The following is a 20499-nucleotide window of genomic DNA, read 5'->3' as shown; positions in this document are numbered from 1 at the left end:
CTGACCATCCCCATGCTGCGTCCACATGGTGGATGACAACCTGAGTGTTTCCCATACGCTAACATTTCCTCTTGCAACCCCAAGAGGCAGGGGCTGTTGTTGTTGTTGTTGCCATTAATAGAGGAAAAAAAACTGAGGACAGAAATTTCAGTAAACTGACCAAAGTTCCAAGCCAGGAAGTAACTGGAACAGGACTCAAACTTGTGCAGGCTGTATTGCTCAGCGCTGGATTGCCCCTAGTGAGGAAGCAGACATGGAGACCACAGCGGCTTGCTGAGCAACCAACCAGCACCTGAGAGGTGCTGCAGGTGTGTCTGTTTACTGAACCTTTGGGCTTCGCTTTGGTGACAGTTCCCAGGGTCCTCTCTGTCAGAGCATGCGCACAGCTTCTTGACTGTCATCGCATCTCCCTGCCTAGGCAGCAAGCTATAGGCCTCACACCTGTAATCCGGCATTTAAGAGGCACAGGCAGTAGGGTTGCCATACGTGTGAGACTCTTCTGGACTACATAGTGAGTTCCAGGATACCCGGGGCTACCAGAGAGAGAGAAGGAATTTTCAGGGAGATGGATAGTGAGTCACATGCCTAGTGTGACCTGGGCCACCTATGTTACGGGAACCAGCACTGTGCTATTCTCCCCAGACGATCAGGAGAGATTGGGAAACCTGCAGCAGTGCTGGCTGTTCAGAGTGGGGACACATGGCCCTTTCTTTACATGTGTTGATGGGAAAGTCATTCGGGGGACCTCACTCTTGCCCATCTGGTTTGTTTGCCTCCGTGATCTAGTGGCTCTGGGTTTCTGGGGATAAACACCCCCAGCTGGGGAGCAGGGCGAGAGAAGGTATGCTTCGTAAATCACAACCTTGTCCCTGCCCAGGGCTCAACCACACATGATGAGATTCTAACAGGGGCACACACATCCCCAGAATACCAAGGATTTGGTACCCATTAACTGTGTATCAGATTCTCTGCTCCTGCCAAGGTGGGCAGGGCAGTGCCCTCCGGGGAAGAAAAAAACAATCCTTGTATTCATTTAAAGACACCCAGTCATGACAAACTGGATCCCCGCCCTGACATGCCATGCACAGGTAGTGCTTCGCTGCTACTGATCTCGTGTAGACCATTGCAACATGGAAACTTCCACTCAAGATGTTACCTGAGGAAGAAAACCACAATTTCCAAATGTGAGACGAGATAGAACATCCCTTAGGAACCACAGAAGATTGTTCCAAGACCCCCAGTGGATACCAAAATCCAAGGGTGCTCAAGTCCCTTACAGAAAATGACATGGGATTGGCACATACCTTTGCACACCCTGCTACATGCTTCCATGGTCACTTAAATTTAACACAATGCAATGCTGCACAGTCATACATATTGTTCAGAGAATAACAAGAAAAAGCACACACATCGATGGTCATACATTTTTTTTTAATATGTTTCATCCCCAGTTGTGGAATTCGCATTAAGAACATCCAGGGTTGGATGATGACTAGATGGAGCTTGGGTTACAAGACACTGTATGTAGCTTTAGTTAATGAGGTACTTATTCTCCTCGACTCGACACCACAACGTGAGTGTTAATTAACCATTAGAAAATGCTATTCCTGTTTGAAGGGAAGTCAAACCATTCTTGCAACACACAGTGCCCACCTCCCCCAACAGGAGACACCGAGGATCTCCTCATCACATCACACCTGTCCCTTTCTTCAGGGGGACACTTTTCCTCTCCTCCTTTCTCTTTTCAACTTTGCAGTTCTTAAAGTTGTTTTTTTTTTTTTTAATAGCTGTATGGTGGTATGAGTCATGCACCCCATCTTTTACCCTCATAAACTGTACACCCCAGTGATGTTGGAGACGTTGACTGTTAAACAGCCACCTCCACAACTTAATTTTAGAATATTCTTGTTACACCTAAAGAAACCTGAACCCTTAACAATTACCCCACATTTCTCTACCTTCACCACACCCCAATCCTAGCCAACTATGACCCTACTTTATCTGTGGGTTTGCCTGCTGTGGACATTTCAGGTAAATGACATTGTGCAAATGTAGCCTTTAATGACAGGCTTCTGTCGTCCAGTGATTTCAAGGGCCACTCGTGCACATATTTCTTTTTAGGGCTAAGCAATAGTCCATATTCGGATATCACATTGTACTCATCTGGAATGAAAAAGAACTATTTGTGCCAGGGCAGTTCCTCGCTTTCATTGCCAATCCCTGGTCTAGTAAAATGTCCCTTAATATACCCAGAGTGTGCCCTAGGCCAGCATGTGCTTCTCTATCTACATGGCAGGGTCCAATTATTATTTTTCCAAAGATTCCCAACAAAGTCTCAATGTTGACTCTTGGGCTCATCTGAGCTGATTGGGTTGATGATTTGGATCCACTCTGCGGGGCTCAGCCCTGCAATTTCTCCCCCCTCTGTGATCTTTCTCTTCAGCGTTAGGATCCTTTTGCTCCTCCTTGGGTCTCGCCCCTGATCATTACTTTCAGGAACCCTTTCTCAGTGGTGATAACCACATAGAACAGTAACTAACCCGTGTTTACCCAGACCTCACTCGTTATGCTAAGGACCACACTGAGAGGGATTCGAAGCTGCACAGCAGACAGCGGAGGCTCTGGCCAGTAGGCCTAGCAGCATATGTCACTGCACAGTCACTGCTCTGGCGTCTGCTCCTCTGCCCTGGACCGGCAGGATCTCTAGGCTCTGGCTAAGTAGAGATTTGTAGAGATGATGCAAACAGTAGCTTAATGAGCACGTGCTGAAGGAGCCTCACCTCTGCCCCTGCCTCATCCTGGGGACGCGGAAGGGTGAACATATCCACATCTGCTCTCTCATTCTAGAGAACCTGTGAGCAGGGACATGGAAACACCTGGCGTAAACTCCGCAGGAAGGGGACAGCAGCTTCCAATGCCACTTCTAAGATGGGGCAGAGCCAGAGTGTTAATAAAGCGCTGTTCTTGTGGTCGTCTGGTGTCAAGCTTCTTTACAAGTACTGTTCTGGATCTCCAGTGGAGTCCAAAGCATGGTATATTGAAGAATTTGGCCTTCTACTTTCTGAAAGCACCCTGTCCTCATTTGGCCTTCAAGCTCCTGCTACTTCCATTTTGCCCACGAGAGGGCGCCAGACACCAATGGTTGAGGGAGAAAGAGTTGGACACCAATGGTTGAGGGAGAAAGAGTTGGACCTAAGGATAGTCACTGTAGTTGTGGATAGATCTTGAAAGGGTATTCTTCTAGAATACGTCTTAGAGGCATGCTTTCTCTCTAGGGGGTTTTTATAGCCAGATTTCTGAAGAGCATATTGCTTAAGTAAAGAATACATTTTTCTAGGCCTCCCAACCTCTCCACTGTTTGTCCTTCTATCTTTTGTTACAGCAGAGAAGTGAGCAGAGGCTCAGTACTCATCCTCAGAATTGTGACATTAAACATGAAAGTGAGTGCAGGTGGCCTTATCTGAGGCTAGGATGGAAGGGCAGCATGGCAATGTGCTAGGGTGTGCCATAAGACACCCAGGGCCTTGTTTCTGAGGCATGGAGGCATTGGCTGTTGCCTGCTCAGGGTTGCTCTGAGCAGGGAGGGTCACAAGCTGGAGGACAATACCCTAGGGAAGTGAGTGGAACCTGGAGACCTGTGAGACAGGGAGGATCATGGGACCATTGGATTGGAAAGGAACTTTATAGCTAGGTCCAGGGCCTGGAGCCCAGAGCAAAAGAGTTTGTAGCCTCATGCAGGAAAGGATATGCAGGTCAACAGAGCAGGGACAGAAGCACAGAGCGCTCCCTGTGCTGGTCAAGGCCCAGCCTGGTGGACCCTAGGGTAAGGATGAGCAGAGAAGGGGGAGGGAAGGGGACAGGAACCCCGGTCCTCGGAAACTGCCCTGAACACTCCTTGAGGCTCCTGAGCAACAGAGTGGGTGTGGCTGGCGCAGTGTCCTTTCACGGTTCACATTCTTCTAGGGTTTTTTTTATTTTGTTTTGTTTTGTTTGTTTTGGTTTTTGTTTTTGTCTTTTTTGGGTAGCTGTGAATGTGACCCAAGACAAAATTGTCAGCTTACTTAAAGGGAGTTTTTGTTGTTGCAAGTTGATTTCTCCATCCTGAACTTTGCAGACTGCAACATTTTGTCAGGATGTTGTTGGACACCCTGTGTAGACTAAGAATTGAGATGTAAGAGTCAGAGACCTGACCTGCGTACAGAGAGAGCTCCCATCCTGCCTGGGGTCAGGCTCCTCAAAGCCTTGCCAGCTCCCTCACTGACACAAATTAACTGCCACTGGCCACACGTGTCCTGCTGAGGTCAGATATTTGACATAAACCCGAAGGGACTGGATTTGAGTTGAGGTAGGCCCATGCTAAGTCTCTTCAGTGGAGCTTCCCCACCCTCCCAGCCCTTCCCCGCAGACCCCACACACCCATACCCAGAGCCCTCGGAGCTGCCTCTCACCCCTAGTTCAAAGACACCCTGAAGTCCTCTTGCTTTCCAATGGTGCCCTGAGGAAAGCTGACTTTGTACCATGGTCCTAAAATAAGGAGCCAGTCAGTCAAAGAAAAATGAACACTCCTAATGTTGGCCCTCCACTCCACAGGACCTGTGACTTAGTGATGCACCCAAGGGCCAGTGCCCAGGAAGGTATGATGTAAGAAAAGGGGTGCATTCGGGAGAGGCAGAAAGCTGGGGGGACACAAAGTCACAACTTCAGGCAGTCTGAGCAGGGCTGGTCAACGCCTCAAGGCCACAGCCTCCTCTGGGGACACCAGTGGACTGTTACATAGTGGAAGGTATGCGCATCCGCTCACACACGTGCAGTGGACTGGGGAGGGAACGGAGCAGCTGTAGGGAACTAAACCACACAGAAATAATGCAGTTGGGGTCACCCAGGAGGGACCCTGAGCCCAGGTAAACTAAAAGTTGACGTTCTTCAAGTCCCGGGAACAGCGGTACCTGCCGTCCAGAAACCTGGAGCACAGCAGCCTGGGTGAGCAGGGGCAGGCATGGTGCTGGCGTTTCCTAAAGAAGGGGATCTAGAGAGAGAAGGAAGCAATCCATCAGTGACAGGAAAAGCCTGCAAATGTCTCCTCAGATGACCACTCCAAGGCACCGAGTGACAGAATGACATGACAACATCACACAGCTAATTTGTAGGGGAGCTAGGATTTGAACCCAGTTAGGGCTGATGCTCTGCCCTTGGAACACCTGTGGCCACACCCATGCGTGCAAACACTCTCACGCCTCTGGGAAGTCACTCTCTCTGCTTACCCCTGGTGTTCTCAGCTCTGTGATCCAGACTTATGCATAGCTGTGAAGGGACAAACGCCCTCTTTATCCAGTGACTGACATCAAAGAGCACTGCTGAACACCCAAGGTGGCCTCCACTTTGGAAAGGATATTTGTCTATGCGTGCGTTATTATATGTGTGAGGGCATACTGGGGAGAGCTAGCCTGTGGAGACCAGAGGACAACTTGTGAAGTCTGTTCTGTCTTTCTGCCTTCTTATGTGTCCCAGGAATGGAGCTCAGATCACCATGTTTTCATAGCAAGTGCTTTCACCTGATGAGTCATCTCACCACCCCTCAGCGGGTTTAAAACAGAGTGATAAAGAGGCTAGGTCCAGCACCAGATTACCTGAGTTCGAATCCCAGACCTGCTGTTCACCATATCTGTGACAACTGACTACCTGTTTACCCTTGCCTTGCTTTGACTTTATCATCTATAAAATGGGCTAATAATAGCTCCTGCCACATATGGCTCTAAAGAGACTGAGACCGTGTATTTGTTGAACACTTACTGTAGACAAATGGCCTGGAGGAAGCTCTCAACATTTGTTTTTTGTTAATGCCAATGTCCTTATGGGAGAGTGAATCGTGCTGAACCATCTTTCATAGCCCAAGGCAACGAGGATGGCAAAGCGGTTCGGCTTTCAGCTTCCTGAATCCAAGGTGGTTAAGAACAAATCAATGGCCTTGAGGGGGATTGGGAGAGAATGCTGGAAGATTCTCTGACTCTACATGAGCAATGGAGCCTGTACAGACAAGTCACAGAGCTTGAAAGACTAAGGGGAACTGGATGTGGCTGTAAGTCCAGCCCAGCAAGGTCCCTGCCCCTTAGTGGCCCCATACTCCAAAGGCTACGGGTTAAATCACCTGACCCTCCCTAAGCCAAGAGCCTCTTGGCTGTCCTGTGCTGGGGGGGGGGGCGGGTCTAGAAACAGGCTGAGTTAGCTGTTTAGGGCATAGAAGAGGGAGTTCCTCTTGGCAGTGTACCTTGCTCCAGCCGCAGCCCTGAGTAGGAGGCATTTTGTGTTCTTAAAGAGTCTGTTCCAAAGAACACAGGACGCTTGGGAACCCTTTGAAATCCCTCACTTCAAGGTTGACTACTCTGCTCCCTTCAGTGTGTCTATGCAGACCCATTAAACACTGCAGGAAAGAGCTGAGGGTGGCCAGCCTCAAGGGCTAGCGGCTTTCGTAATTTGTGTCACCATTCCACAAAAACCAAGGAGGCTGTACCCCGCACCTGTGACCTAGGACTACGGTTGACTTCAGAAAACTCCATTCCAGTCCTGGCAGTCTCCTGAACTGCGCCTTGAGTGAGTCACATGATCTGTTGTTGTTTCCCGCCACCGCCCCACCCTCCGTTTGCTAACGAAAACCCAGCTGTGTTTTAAAGATCGAATCATAACTGTGTTTCTCCAGCCTGCCTAGAAAGTGCAGGTATGCAACATCAGCGCGCACACCAATGCCCAAACAGTATCTGCTGGCCCAAGGAAGGCACCCCCCACAGCTGCCGGCTTTCCTTCCTTCAGTCAGGCTAGATCCACTGTGGAGGGTGCAGACTCCCTGGGCTAAGCTGGATCAGCCCCCAGGATCCCTGTCTGCTTGCCCATGCCCATTCACACACGTGCCCATCCGGTGCCTGTAGAGTACCTTGTGGCTTCCTGGGTGGCACTCCTCTCCTTCCTGCCCCAGTGGGGTGCACAGCCGCAGCCCCCGCAGCCACAGGCTGATAGCACAGCAAGTGCCCGCCCCACACTGGACATCTCGGTCACAGGCCTTCAGGAGAGAGAAAGGGCCAGATCATTAGTGACACCCAAAAGAACAAAGGAAAGGAAAAGCTAAGGATCTGGAGGAAGTGACTAAGTGCCTGGGATTAACAGGACATGTTGGTCTGGGCTGTAATATCACTGGTATCTCAGGCAGGACACTCCCGGCTCAGCAGAGTACCAGACCTCTACCTGGGGAAACATCCCAGCTCAGTGGCGAGGCAGTCCCCATTCCCTGAGAAGACCTATGTTAGAAGGCATAGCTTTTCTAACATCAGTTGACACTGGTAGGATTGACTGAATTAGAACTCTGTGGTTGTGGGGAGGGGGGAGTCCTTGGTGGTCCAAGGCCCTGGATGTTCACTGCTGAGTTCTCTTCTGGGAGAATTCTCTTTGTCCTCCAGCATGTATTGTCCTCTTTCTCTCTGCATGTCTCCTGAAGCATAACCCACAGGGGCCTGGTGGACAGTGCTTCTGTGCTGGCCGCTCCGGGCCCCTGACACGGACCCCATCTGTTTGGGCTCTTTGGACCTGCTGGGTGACTGGGTAATGCCTATGTAAGGAACTGTCAAACAAGCCCATTTTACACAAAGCCAGGGTCAAGAAAACAGGTTGGGCCTAATGGAGAGACAGTCAGCCAGGCCACTGCACAGAGGCCAAGTGGCTTCAGAGCTGAAGTTTGAAGCTGAGTTTTTATTTGTCCCCCCCCCCCCCCAGTGGTAGTCACAGAGCACCTTCATGCTGCTGGTGTGGAACATCACAGGACCCGGAAGCTCCAGACTTCTCCAGATGGGGAGCTGAGGATATAGTCAGCAGCAGTTACCCTAACCCACCAGGGGTGCTCCTCACACCCAAGCCAGCCCCTAGGAACTGAGAGTGAGGGAATGTGTAGCCTACAGGGTGTTTATTCTCTCACACTCAAGTCACCACGCATTATGTGAGCATTGACCCTGGATTCAGTACAGAGGTGCCTGTTCCTTACCTCTAAAAGGTTAAATTTACATTTTCTGCAAGCAAAAACACAAAGGAACTCTTCTCCCCGACAGCAGCAGGCATGGCACTTCCGAGGAGGAGCGAGGTAGTGTGGAGGGGTCAGGACCTGGTTCTCTCTGGGAGTCAGATGGGGGACGGCAAAGGGACACGAGAAATGGAGGGCAGCCAGGCGCGCACTGATTCCTTGCCCTGTGCTCTGACTGCTCCTCTCTCTCCGGCTGCCTGGCCCGACCCTCTCCTCTCTTGTGCTCTTTATTAAGGGATGCCCCACCTCCCTGAGGCCTCTCTGCCTATTGCCCCTCTGGGATGCTTGCTGGAGCTGGCTTGGTGACTGAGTAGCTCATAGGGCTGTGTGCTCCCAAACTTCACTCTGTGGCAATCCTCTCTGCTGTCCGGGGTCTGACACCCTGGACTTCAGGGCAACACAAGAGGCCTCTCAGCAGTCACACTCACTACATGCAGCTCTGCCCTCAAGGCATTCACTTGCACTGTGTGCTGTTCTGAATGCAGTCTCTTTCCTACGGAAATGACAACGAGGTTGCCTTTCCTGTGCAAATGAAAATGTATCCCATTCCAGGAACTGACTGACATTATCCACACTTACCTTCCATGTAAACTGTTGGAGGAGCTTGAAATAAAAGTTAGTTCTCCCTCTTTTTGTGCCCCCCCTTCTCCCAGGGAAACTCCCAGAAGCCCTGTGTTTTGGTTTGTAATAAAGGTGGTCCTGTATGACACAGCATGTGCCTACGTGACAGGGACACAGGGTACAGTGGGACAGCTGAGATGGCATCATGCTCAGAACCAAGTGTCCAGTGGCCCTGGGCCAATGTGGGGACCACCCATCTCCACCCATCTTCCCTGGGAACTCACTAAAGAGTGGAAGGAGGCCTTTGGCACATTCTTCCTAACGGCAAAAGTAGACCTGAGGCGGGACTCTGTGCACTCCTGCCCTGAGCCACACCACCAACTCTGTGAGTTAACATGGACAAGCCGACCGGACATAGATGAAAACCAAGCTATGTACAAGACAGATGGGGCTTGGAAGGGGGCGCTAACTCACTCTGTAAAGGAACTTCCTATGGCACACACCAAAGAATCTCATTTTACTAAAGCCTCAATGTCAAAATTCCAGTGGCCTCCCAATGGATTTTAAACTATAATGACACACAGCTTCTCAAAACCAAATTCTCTATCAGAGTGAGGTCTGACCCATCTGAAGATCACATGCAACCCCATCCCTGGCAGAGACCGTCCCCCAGATCCCTTTGGTTAAGGTGAATTGGAGCAGCAGAGCCTTCATGGCTCTCAGTTCACATCCCATGAAGAACCCTGATCTTGGCCCCCAACCCAAGCCCATGGAGAAGACTAGAAACTTACCCCTGTGATCACCGCACAGTGGGACACAGTTGCTAAGAGGAGCATGATGAAGACTTGCATGGTACCTCTCATGACTACTCGCGGTGAAGACAAACGCTGTCCACTCCAGCGCCTCCCACTTCCTTCTGCCCTGCCTTGCGCTGGGCGAGCTGAGCAAGCCAGGCTGCCCCTACCTCTTTCAAATTTATATAGTCAGATCCAGGGCTGCTCTGGGTGCCTCATCCCGCTCTTCCCTCCCATCCCCAGCATTATCCAGATGAGCTCAGAAGCAAAGATGAGACCTGAATCTCTAACTGCATCACATCACCGTCAGAACTGATAAAAATGGACACATTGGGGCACTTTGACAGTTGCTTTAACTCTTCCAAAAGCACCACGCTTCAAACAGTTGCGTGCAATCCTCTTGCTCTCCATTTCTGCCCACATCATTCTTCGCTGCTTGGGTCAGGCAAATGACTTTAGTAATGAATTAAGAGATTTGCAACATTGATTTTTCCTCACCCACACTGAACCGTGCAGCCTACAGGGTGTTTATTCTCTCACACTCAAGTCACCACGCATTATGTGAGCATTGACCCTGGATTCAGTACAGAGGTGCCTGTTCCTTACCTCTAAAAGGTTAAATTTACATCTGTGGTGTTGATGCTTCTCATGCATGCGCAGGCGGGGCTGCTCTCTAACAGGCTCTAGACAAATACCTGTGTGCTGGAGAGTCTTCCATGTCTAATTGATTGGCTTCAGAATCACTATGGAAACACACCTCCGGGTATGTCCATGAGGATATTCCCAGAAAAATGAAATTGAGGAGGGAAGATCAGCCATGGCTATGAGGACCATCTTATGAGCTACAAACTCAGACTAATGAAAAAGTGAGCTGAGCACTGGCATTCACCTCCCTGTGTTTCCTGACTACAGATAGATGCCATGTTACCTGCCACCTTCCATTCCTGCCTCCTTGGGCTCCCTGCCATGATGGGCTGTATACTCAAGCTGTGTGCTAAAATAAAACCTTCTTTCCTTAATTTGCCTCCACCAGCAGTGGAAAAGATAACTCATACAAACAGTAAATGCCCTGGCACAGGAACCAGGAACAGAAGATAAGAAAGCACACAGGCTCCCCCTGGCAGTACCCTGTAGAGAAGGGAACTTGGGCTGGGCTGCTGCTAAAAAACAAACAAACAAACAAACAAACAAACAAACAAAAACATGTTGGTGGTCTTCCTGTAGCATGGGGTGAGCATGAGAGTGGCCTTTTCTGCAAGCAAATACACAAAGGGCTCAGATGGGTGACTCTGAGCATAGCTCTCCTTGCTGGAGGGAAGCCTCTGGTGCCCACCTACTAGCAGACCAGAGAGACGCTATTTGGTCCTTTATTGGACCATCCATTTTCTCTCCACAATAATAAAAGGTAGTATAGTATTTTTCCAGGTGTGTTTTCTAATACAGGACTTGCATCCCTAATCCAAAACTCTAAAATCTAGACAGCTCCAAAATGGAGAACTTCCTGACATAATGTGACATGTGGAGAGTTATACACAGTAAAACCTTGTTGCATATGCAAAATTGCTTAAAATACTCTAGAAACTTCCCTTTAGGCTATATGTGTATATTGTTCATGAAAAAGACAAAATGCAAGTTTAGACTTATGCCTCATCCAATAAACACCATTATGTACATGTAAAATAATCACAATGGGGGGGTTGACCTCCAGGTCTCAAGGATTTCAGAGAAGAGGTACTCAGCCCACAGGTGTTACATGGACAATTGTTTCCCACAGTCAGAGATTTGGGGACACTGAACACATCTACCTAATGAGTTTCTTTCTGCAGAATTTTCCAGGGCCCTTCATGCTGGCATTGGACACATTAAGAGGAAAACACAGCTTGTGGTATATTCATCCACAATGTCATTTTCTCAAAGCATCTTGTGGAAATAGGATTCTCACACAGAAATGTCACCAGGCATCCATGACTAGTGAGAGAAGAATCCCAGTGAGTCTGGACACCGTGGCTGGTGGCCAGGCCCCCACATGTAGACACACTGACGTTGAACCAGATTGCTTACTGGCGTCAGGACCTTGAGAATATTGCTAATCCTCAGATCCCCAGTTTTCTGAGGACCTCCAGTTCTCACCATCTCCCCTAATTCCCAGAACACGCAATTACGGTGAGGAAATTCTAACAAGGAAATCGTATGTATCAGTGGCACCGACTAAAAGCATTTTCTTCCTCTTGAATGGTAGTGCTTGCAGAAGAACCAGCTTGATGAGTGGGGTATGAGGGGCAGCTGGTAGCTCGCTGGAACTCTCAGAAGAGGCCCTGGGAGCTTCAGAAAGATGTGGCATTGCTTCTTTCTTCAGAAAGTCAATTGAGGGAGCATTCACTGTGACCCTGCCCTGTCGCGACCTGGAACTGCTGGGCAGGGAACAAACGTGCTAAAGGTGACCCTCAAGGATTCGAAGGTGGGGTGGATTGAGAAGCAAGCTGGAGGGAGTGGGGTAAACGATGGAAAGTGCTAAAAAAATGTGTGTTCCTTTATGAGAGAAGAGAGCTGGTAGAGAGGGTCTGTTGGACAAACCTTTAGCAAATATCCATATAACCGAAGACATGGTAAAGGCTGGTGGGCAGCAGATAACACACAATGAAGGGTTGTGTGAAAAGACCATATGTGTACAGATCATGAAGATGGAGGGAGAGTATGTGTGTATGCTGGGTCTGGGTACGTGTCTGAGGACAGGACTGGCAAGTGTAAACCCTGACATGGTTTAGGCTGCTGAGGTGGCCTGGAGTTCACAGTCACTTCTTTAGAAGCAAGGAGCCCTCCTTTAGCAGCCTTCCTTCTTAGGGCTGAGCTGTGGCCTGCCCTGTATAAATAAATGCCTTACAATGTATCACTTCTGTTAGTAGTTCTTTTACTGAGGTAGCAGTGAAGCATTTTACAACAAAGGCAAGAAGTTAACAATAGAACAAAGGGAGCTCAGGCATCCAGACAGGGGTTTTTAACCCGGGGCCACAGTGCCCCAAGAATGCATGAACAGGATTCAAACCACCAGTGAACTTGGGCAAAGAGGAACAATTTGTCTTGATTTTTTTTCTAACTTCTAACTGAATTTTAATGTTTTCTTCTATTTTAACTGAAAGCTAAAACCTATAAAATGTTTCATAGAGCTCATGACTTCATAACCAAGAAAAAATATTATTATTTTAATAACATTGTATTGCTACAAACACCTTAAAATATCCCTCTGCTCATCACCACATGGGAATTGTGTTGTCTATCAGAGCATTTCTAAGTTGGGTTCCTGACATATTAATAAAGAAGCTTACACACTTCCACATTATAAATACATTTTAACAAATATCTTTATAATTGTATTTCAATATAATTGATTTCCTTTGTAATATTACTTTATACATCTACAACCATTAAACCAGAACAGGCCCTAAGCTTTGATGCATGGTACCAAGTGTTGAGAACTCCTGAGGTAAACAGTGTAGACTTAGAAGAAAAAGAGACTTGCTTACTGTATATAGGATCATAAACTCAGGCAAACCTGGAACTACACAAAGTCAAGAAGAAATTGCCAAGAAAAAAAGAAGTGGCAGAAGAGGAAGAGAAACCAGTTAGAGCAAGAAGAAAAGTTGCCTCTAGGGACCAGACAGATTAGGGACAAAGAGTTGGGGAGTATCTTACTATGTTCTGTTGCTGTAACAAAATACCTTAGACTGGGTGATTTGTAGGCAACAAAAACATACTGCTCGCAGTCATGGAGTCTAGGGAGTTCAATATGAGGGTGCTGGGAAGTTCAAAATCACAGACAGCACCTCCTTCCTCGACACAAGTTCTCTAGCATCTTTGCTAGGACACCGAACCCATCTCTGAAGGCACCATCCTTCCAACTAAATCACTACCCAAAGGCTCTGTGTCTCAACACAATCCTATTAAGGATTTGGTTCCAACATAAGATGTTAGAGAAACACAACCTTCAGTGTGTGGTAGGGGCTATATCCACATGGAGAGGTCATGGAAAATATGGCTTCTAATCTAGGTCAGATAGACCCCTGGTCCCTGAGCTCCCCAGCCTTTGAACAACTTGTGATATCATACCACCTTGTCTTTAGGACTCCTTAGATTTTACAACCTCAGGAACAAGTGCCCCTTAGTCATGCGAGCTTGAATCCCCGCCCATATAACTTTCACCCCACAATCTACCTAGGTTTCAAATATCTAAGACGTTTTTAATTCTATAACTGGAATGTGTAAAGAATTGCAGTAGTATCAGAGAACATCATTTACCTACAGATGAGAAACCTGGCAAACCAGGCTGCCCCCTGATTATCTCCACCTGGCTCAAACCATGCAACTCCTCTGAGCGCACAGGTGAAGGCAGGCTGCTCTTCTGTCCCTGACACTTCTTCCTGTATCTCTTCTCAGTGGCCTTCCACACAGGGTAGGCTTTGCTTCCCCTTCCCATTCTCTCCTTGACCCATGCCAGTTCCGCTCTTGTCTCCTCTCGCCCTTCGCCTGGTCAGTCCCTAAAGTGCCATCTCTAATGCCTCTTCCCTCACTGTGTCCCTTTGTGTCACTCGGCACAGGTACCTAAGCTCTCCTCTTACACTAATGTCTCCTCCTCTAGGTTTTCACGTTTATCTCTGAAGTCTCCTCTGCTTCTTCACAACCCTTAAGTGACTTTCCTGAGGTTGCAAGCTCATCCCAGTGCACTTCAAAGCCCCCAAATGCTAACGATCCCAAGTCTGTGCTCCCAGCCCACTTAGCCAACCGCCTCTTGGACATCACTCCATGTTGGTAGGTCTCTGGCACCCCTAACAAACCCCTGTCCCCTGGCACCTCTTTTCATCCATGCTTCTAAACTCGTTCTCATGGTTCATAACTGTAAACAACAGAATACAGCCTGGCTGGTTTAAGTGGAAAAGAAATTTTGATGAGGCCGTTAATGAAGCCCATTGAAATGCTGGGTGTCTTGAGAAACAGGATGGAGCTCTGTGTTCAAGAACAAAGCCCAGAACCACAGCACAGAGTTGCCCAATGAGGACCACACCTACTGAAGCCAGAACTCTGCCGACATCCAGGCCAGGAGCCTCTCCCTGCGTTTTGCTCCCTTCCTATGGCAAGCGTTCTAGTATACCATGTAACCATAGATTCTTGTTCTCAGCCCTACCTTCTTCAGGCCAGACTCACAGCTGCATACAAGAGTGTTCGAAGCTCTCAGGCAAATGCAAATCATGTTTGTACACTGCTATGTCATCTCTGCTCCACTAGTGGTCCCACAGTACACTCGGTAGCTGAACATGTGAATTTCCTGAATCCTTGAATTTCCCTGCCTTCCTGGGTCATTGATGGTACCCAATGAACTCCCCAGCCCCTACACTTTCCATCTTCACTGCTGTTGTCTCTTCCATCCCCTCAAATGGACTGCCCCTTCGGTCTAACTCCCCTGCTATCCATCATCCTACAAGCCCAGAGATCTGCTTTTCCTCCTGCAGACACCTCCAGGACCACACACTGACCTCAACATCCAGCCCAGACCCTGAGTGGAGTTCAGGTTTTGAACACCTTGCCTAACTCTCCTTTCTGCTTTATCTGTCTTCCTTTCAACAGGACAAAACTGCTCCAACTCCTCACTGAACTTATGTTAACATCCCTGATCTTTCCACATCCCGCTGGTCACCACCTATATCCTGGCCAGAGGCCAAACACTAAATTTCTGTCTTGGTCCAGTTACTCATGGTGTGAATACAGGCAAGGAATCATTTCTCTCTAAACTTTGCTCCCCAAAGTGTTTGGACACTGCAGTAACTGGATGGTAGTTTTCAAAAGGTATGTCTTTATTTCATTACAAACTGTAAGGTTTATAAATTAAAATAAATTGATTCTTTTTTAAAAGATAAAGTCTCTCCTTGGCAGTCCTGGAACTCATTCTGTAGACCAGGCTGGGCTCCAACTCACAGAAATCTGCCTGCCTCTGCCTTCCTGGCACTGGGATTAAAGGTGTGTGCCACCACCATCCAGTGTAATTTTAATTTTATGTGTGTAGGTGTTTTGCCTGCATGCATGTCTATGTATCACATATGTGGAGTACCCATGGAGGCCAGAAGAAGCTGTTAGATCCCCTAGACCCCTGGAACTGGATTACAGGCCACTGTTTACTGCCATGTGGGTGTTAGGAATCAAACCCAGGCCCTCTGCTACTGAGCCATCTCTCTTTCTACTAAACCCAACCAGTGAATTTGACCTTATTTGAAAGTAGCATTGAAGAACCTGAGAGGCAGCTCAATGAGTAAAGGCATTTTCCACACAGCCTTATGATCTGAGTTGATCTGTGGAACTCACAATGGAAAGAGAGAACCAATTTCCCAACTTCTTAAAAGTTGTCTTTTGACTTCCACATCATCCTGTGTGTGTGTGTGTGTGTGTGTGCATACTCACACACATATATGGACACACATACACTAAAACTAAATGTAAATAATTGCTAAAGCAGTATTGGGAGCTGGGGAAATGGTTTAGTAGATAAAGAACTTGCCACATAAACAGGAACACCTGAGATCACAATGGGCTCAGTCTATACCTGTACCCTCAGGATTGGAGAGGCATTAATAGGAGGGTTCCTGTGGTTTGCTGGCTGGCCAGCCTCACCAAATCTGGCAAGCTCCAGAGTCCTGAAGCCTCCCCATGTGTGTGTACATACCCACATGCACTAACACACATGTACACACACAGCACACACACACACACACACACACACACACAAGCTGAGCAAGAGCAGAGGAGAGCATTCTTTGTTAAATCTCAGTTACCATTTCCCCAATGGCTGAAAAGTTTTGTTGACCACAAGAGGACTCCAACTTCCTCTAGCTGCACTGACTCCCAGCCTAGTGGGACAATGCTTAACAAACACTACAGGCCAAAGAGAAAAGTGCTCACATTCAGGAACCGTAGTGAACTAGAGGAAGTCATCCTTTTCTGAAGCAGTTGGGAAAGATTTCCCACTTCCAGTTCTGTGTAAGAGAGGCCAGCAGGTGATCTCACCTGGTCTTGCTTCTTTCCAGGTATGGCTGGAACTTGATCCAAAGGAAGCAAGTATAAACAGAAGGGTGGGCAGAATGTCCCCAAGAGGCCTGAGCCACTATTCCTGTCCTGAGGGCTGTGCCGTGTGTGCTAAGTCCCTGGACTTGGTTTTCCATCACATCAGGCTCATCTCCAAATCCCAGAATGCTGTGGCCAGAAGAAGCTTCCAGATTACTGGTATAGTCTCCTCAGTTTGAAGGAGGCTGAAAGCTATAGTGGCCACCATAGCAGGTCTCAGGATGCTAAGTCCTACAGGGATCACCCTCCCTCCTAGCAGGGAGCCTGTGTCCAACCAGGGCTAAACCAGATTGCCCTGTGCACAGGACAGGTCACAACCAAAACTGGCAGACAGGCAGACAGGCAGAAAGGAGGCAGGCAGGTAGGTAGGCAGGCAGGCAGACAGAGAGAGACACAGAAAAAAATCCTGTGTGTCTCCAGCAGCTTGTTTAAATGTGGTCTGGTTACTAATCCCTTTGTTCTGCCCTTAATCAGAGAAACGGGAGCAGGGGGGCAGAAACCACAGATAATTTTCTGAGTTTCCCTGGGTTGACTCAGTGTGTAACATCATAGAAACCAGCTCCCTTCCTGGCAGGGAGGGCAGTGACTATTCAAACTCCTTCAGGGAGGCTTTCTTCTCAGACAGCTTATGAAGGAAATGGCTTTTACTGTCCTGCCACTGGGCAGGGCCTGGTTTTCTTGGCCCTTTGTTTAACAGTATCCTAGATGGCAGAGCAAGGAAGAGCTAGTGGAGACAAATAGCCCTGGGTGTCTGTGCTGGTTTTCTCAGCTTGTCATTAATCTAGTGACTTAAGCAACAGATTTTTATTCTTTTTTTCCCCTCCCTTTGGTTTTTTTTTTTTTTTTTTTTTTTTTTTGTGACAGGTTTTCTCTGTGTAATAGCCCTGGCTATCCTGGAATTTGCTTTGTGGACAAGGCTGGACTTGAAATCAGAAATCCACCTGGCTTTGCTTCTCCAGTGCTGGGATTAAAACATGTGCCACCACTGCCCAGCCAGAAATGTACTCTTATACAGGCCAAGAGTTCTGAAGTCTGAAATCGAGGTAGCTTGCGGGCCAGCATCCCTCAGTCTCCCAGGAGAATGTTTTCATGCCTACATCAGGTCCTGTAGCTTCTGACATTTGCAGCAGCATCTCTGCTACCTCTGTTGTCTTTCCATGGGTCATTGTTCTTCTCTATTTCATAAGGGCACTTGCCATTGGCTTTAGGGCTTTAGGTAAGCCAGAGTGATGCCATGTCAGGACCCAGTCTATTTGCACCTCTAGCCCACTTGATAACCTTGATGCCCTAGGTATCTCTGGCTATAGGAGAGCAGCCTGCCCACTGGCCCAACCTGCAAGTTCAGGAAGTGAATCCCTCCTCCCCACCAGAGAGAACCAAAACAGGAGTGATTAGAGAAAGAGAGTAAATGTGGCAACCTAAGAAGTTTCTGACCTCTTTCTTGAGGGTCCAGAAAGAACCCACCTCCAACATGAAGAACTCATTCTTTGTTGGCATTCCAACTCAGGTCCAGCTCCATCACAACTGAGTTTCCTAAGAAAGTATTCATTTCCATGGAGAAAGTGGGGGATCGCTTCTAGCTCAGCCATTTCCAACTATCTTGGCTATAACTGATCATAAATTATAACCAGAACCCATAAATATGAACATGTTTACAGAAACTGCCAGAAAGAGCCCTGCAATAATATTTGTCCTTGTCACATGGAATAGGCCCTGCTATTTCCTATTCCAGTCTAACCTAGTTCATCTTTTAATACAATATGCAGAAGGCTCTCAGTAGCTCTGTCACAACCAACTCTGCTATATAGCAGGAAACCTGCCATGCATAGTAGGAAGCAAACTGAAGTGGCTGAGGTACAATTTAACTATGTTTACAGAAGCAGGTCGTGGCTGAGATTGGGCCAGGAGGCGAACTCTTTCTTACCTGTGGAGCCCATTTTGAATCTCGCTCCGCCCTTTGTGAAACACAGCTGAAGAGGCCCCAACCACATCCTGTATCTGGCAACTGCTGTTGGTCCAGAGGTGCACATGTGAGCTGCGTTGGCTCAACCTTCAGGAAGTGGAGAGTTTAAAGTCCACGTTCAGGACAGTGGATGAAGAGAGTGAAGCCGCATTCCTCCACAAGCACCAGGCACATCTGGAGAGGAAGGTGGAGGGAAAAGCCACTGCTGAGGATAACAAAAGACAAAAACAACTTGGGCCAGGCAGGTGGCTCAGTTGGTAGAGCGGTTGCCTCAAATGCCAGCAGCCCTGAGTTCCATTCCCAGAACAGTTCAATTCTTGGGTCCCTTATTCCCAGCAAGTGAGACTCGAGGTTACATACAATCTGGGGTCTGGGGCATGGTTTGGTGGTTGTCTGTTTTGATTGATAGATTAGGTTCATTTTTCCTACTATTCATAGCTCTTCTCACAATAAATCTGATTTTAACCATGATCATGACCAGCTATGCACAGGCATATGTGGTTAATAAGGGATTCTTCCTGAAAGTTCACCTTACTGCAGCAGGCACCCCAAAGTGAAGGAATTACATGTTATTGCTCAGAGATGTGAGTGCATATAGCCTGATGCAGGTGGAAGTTCCTGGAGGTTCAGATTGCTGGGTCATTGGTTTGGTGAGGGGAATATGTGCAGGTGAAGGAAATAGGCTGCTAATTACATTATTACAATAAGGGTTGTACATAACCAAAGCTAAACAGGACCCCTGCTAAACTACCTCCCATGCTTGCCAGCCTCCAAGGTGTTTGGCATGGGTCCAGCATTCTTTGTTGACCCTCATAAACTAAGATTAGGTGAGCACTTTTAAAACCAGAGCCAACCCACTTTGATGGTTAAGATGACAGCCTCCGGTTAGACTTCAGCTGAGGGAGGACGGGCTCAGTAGGAAGTACCCAGTTAGCAAACTGGTGGTTATTGAGAAAGAGATGCTTATTCACAAGGAGATCTGGGCATCCAAGGGGATGCAGCCCCATGATATGGGGAAGAAACAAACTGGAGCATGCTCACTAAGGCCGCCTGGAGCCCAGGAGCTAGAAGAGAAGAGAGTGTTCAGAGCTACTGAAGCACACCCTAGACATGGGTAAAGTGACAGGACATGGACAGGGATATGCTCTAATCCTAACAAAACCCCTCCACGGTGCAAGCTGACTTCCTACAAGATCTGGGCAGAGTTAGCTCCAGGGGACCAGCGAGGGAGGACCTGAAGCTGGGTAACAGTGAGAGCCAGCTTCCCTGCCCCCAGGCTAGCCCCATCCTGGGTGAGAATCCCAGTCCCCTAGGCAGTTACTCCCACCAGAAGCTGAGATGGGTCCATTAAGTGGCAGGGGGACAAAGATAGCAAAACAACAATAACAACAACAAAGCTGACCGAGCTGGCTAAGGACTTAAAGAACTTGGCTCTGTCTGCATCTTACGGGCCCCTAGTGGGGGCCAGGACCCAGGACAGCAAAGATGCCTAGGTCTCCAGGCACCAGCTCTTGGGCTGTTGGGCTTCACCCTGCACTAAAGGTGTGAGGGAGGTGAGACAGAAGTCAGGACTGCACTCAGCCTGGCCTGGAGAGCACAAAGTGGGGGGGGGGGAGATGGGGGGGACGGGGGGACTGGGAAGGGACTTAAGCAGGTGTGCCCCTGCTGTGTAGCTGCCTGCCCTTCTCATCTGCGCACAGATAGAAGGGACAGAGGCACAGCAGCTGTCTCCCTGTCTTCTCACCAAGTGCAGTCCACCAGACCAGAGCCTGGAGCCCCACAAATCCAGGTAACTAGGTATGTGCCCTTCCCTTTCGTTTCTGCTGGCTGACCTGTGAGGAAAATTCCACTGCGAACTCAAAACCTACAGAGGAGCCAGGCCTCCGTTAAAATGAAAGTTAGTGGATATGTAGAAAATAAATGGACATAAAATAAATATTTAAGGAAGTTTAAAGATATAGCAAAAAGAGGCAAGCAGCAGGATGGGATTGTAGAGACAAATAAATAAATAAATAAAT

The 20499-nt window shown here is 48.2% G+C and overlaps 1 protein-coding gene across 1 annotated transcript; it reads right to left on the bottom strand.

Annotated features, from left to right (window-relative positions):
* Positions 1–4806: 4806 nt before the first annotated feature.
* On the bottom strand, positions 4807–9483 carry Prok1 (prokineticin 1). Its single transcript, XM_051177782.1, has 3 exons — positions 9412–9483; positions 6926–7051; positions 4807–5026 (listed from the first exon to the last, which is right to left on the bottom strand). The coding sequence occupies exons 1-3, from the start codon at positions 9481–9483 to the stop codon at positions 4907–4909; spliced, it is 318 nt and encodes a 105-aa protein (XP_051033739.1). The 3' UTR covers positions 4807–4906.
* Positions 9484–20499: the final 11016 nt, after the last annotated feature.

This window comes from Phodopus roborovskii, unplaced genomic scaffold (genome assembly GCF_943737965.1).
Source record: "Phodopus roborovskii unplaced genomic scaffold, PHOROB, whole genome shotgun sequence".
Lineage (NCBI taxonomy): Eukaryota > Metazoa > Chordata > Mammalia > Rodentia > Cricetidae > Phodopus > Phodopus roborovskii.
The sequence above is the reverse complement of the archived record's forward strand: the minus strand, read 5'-3'. Positions and strand labels throughout refer to the sequence as shown.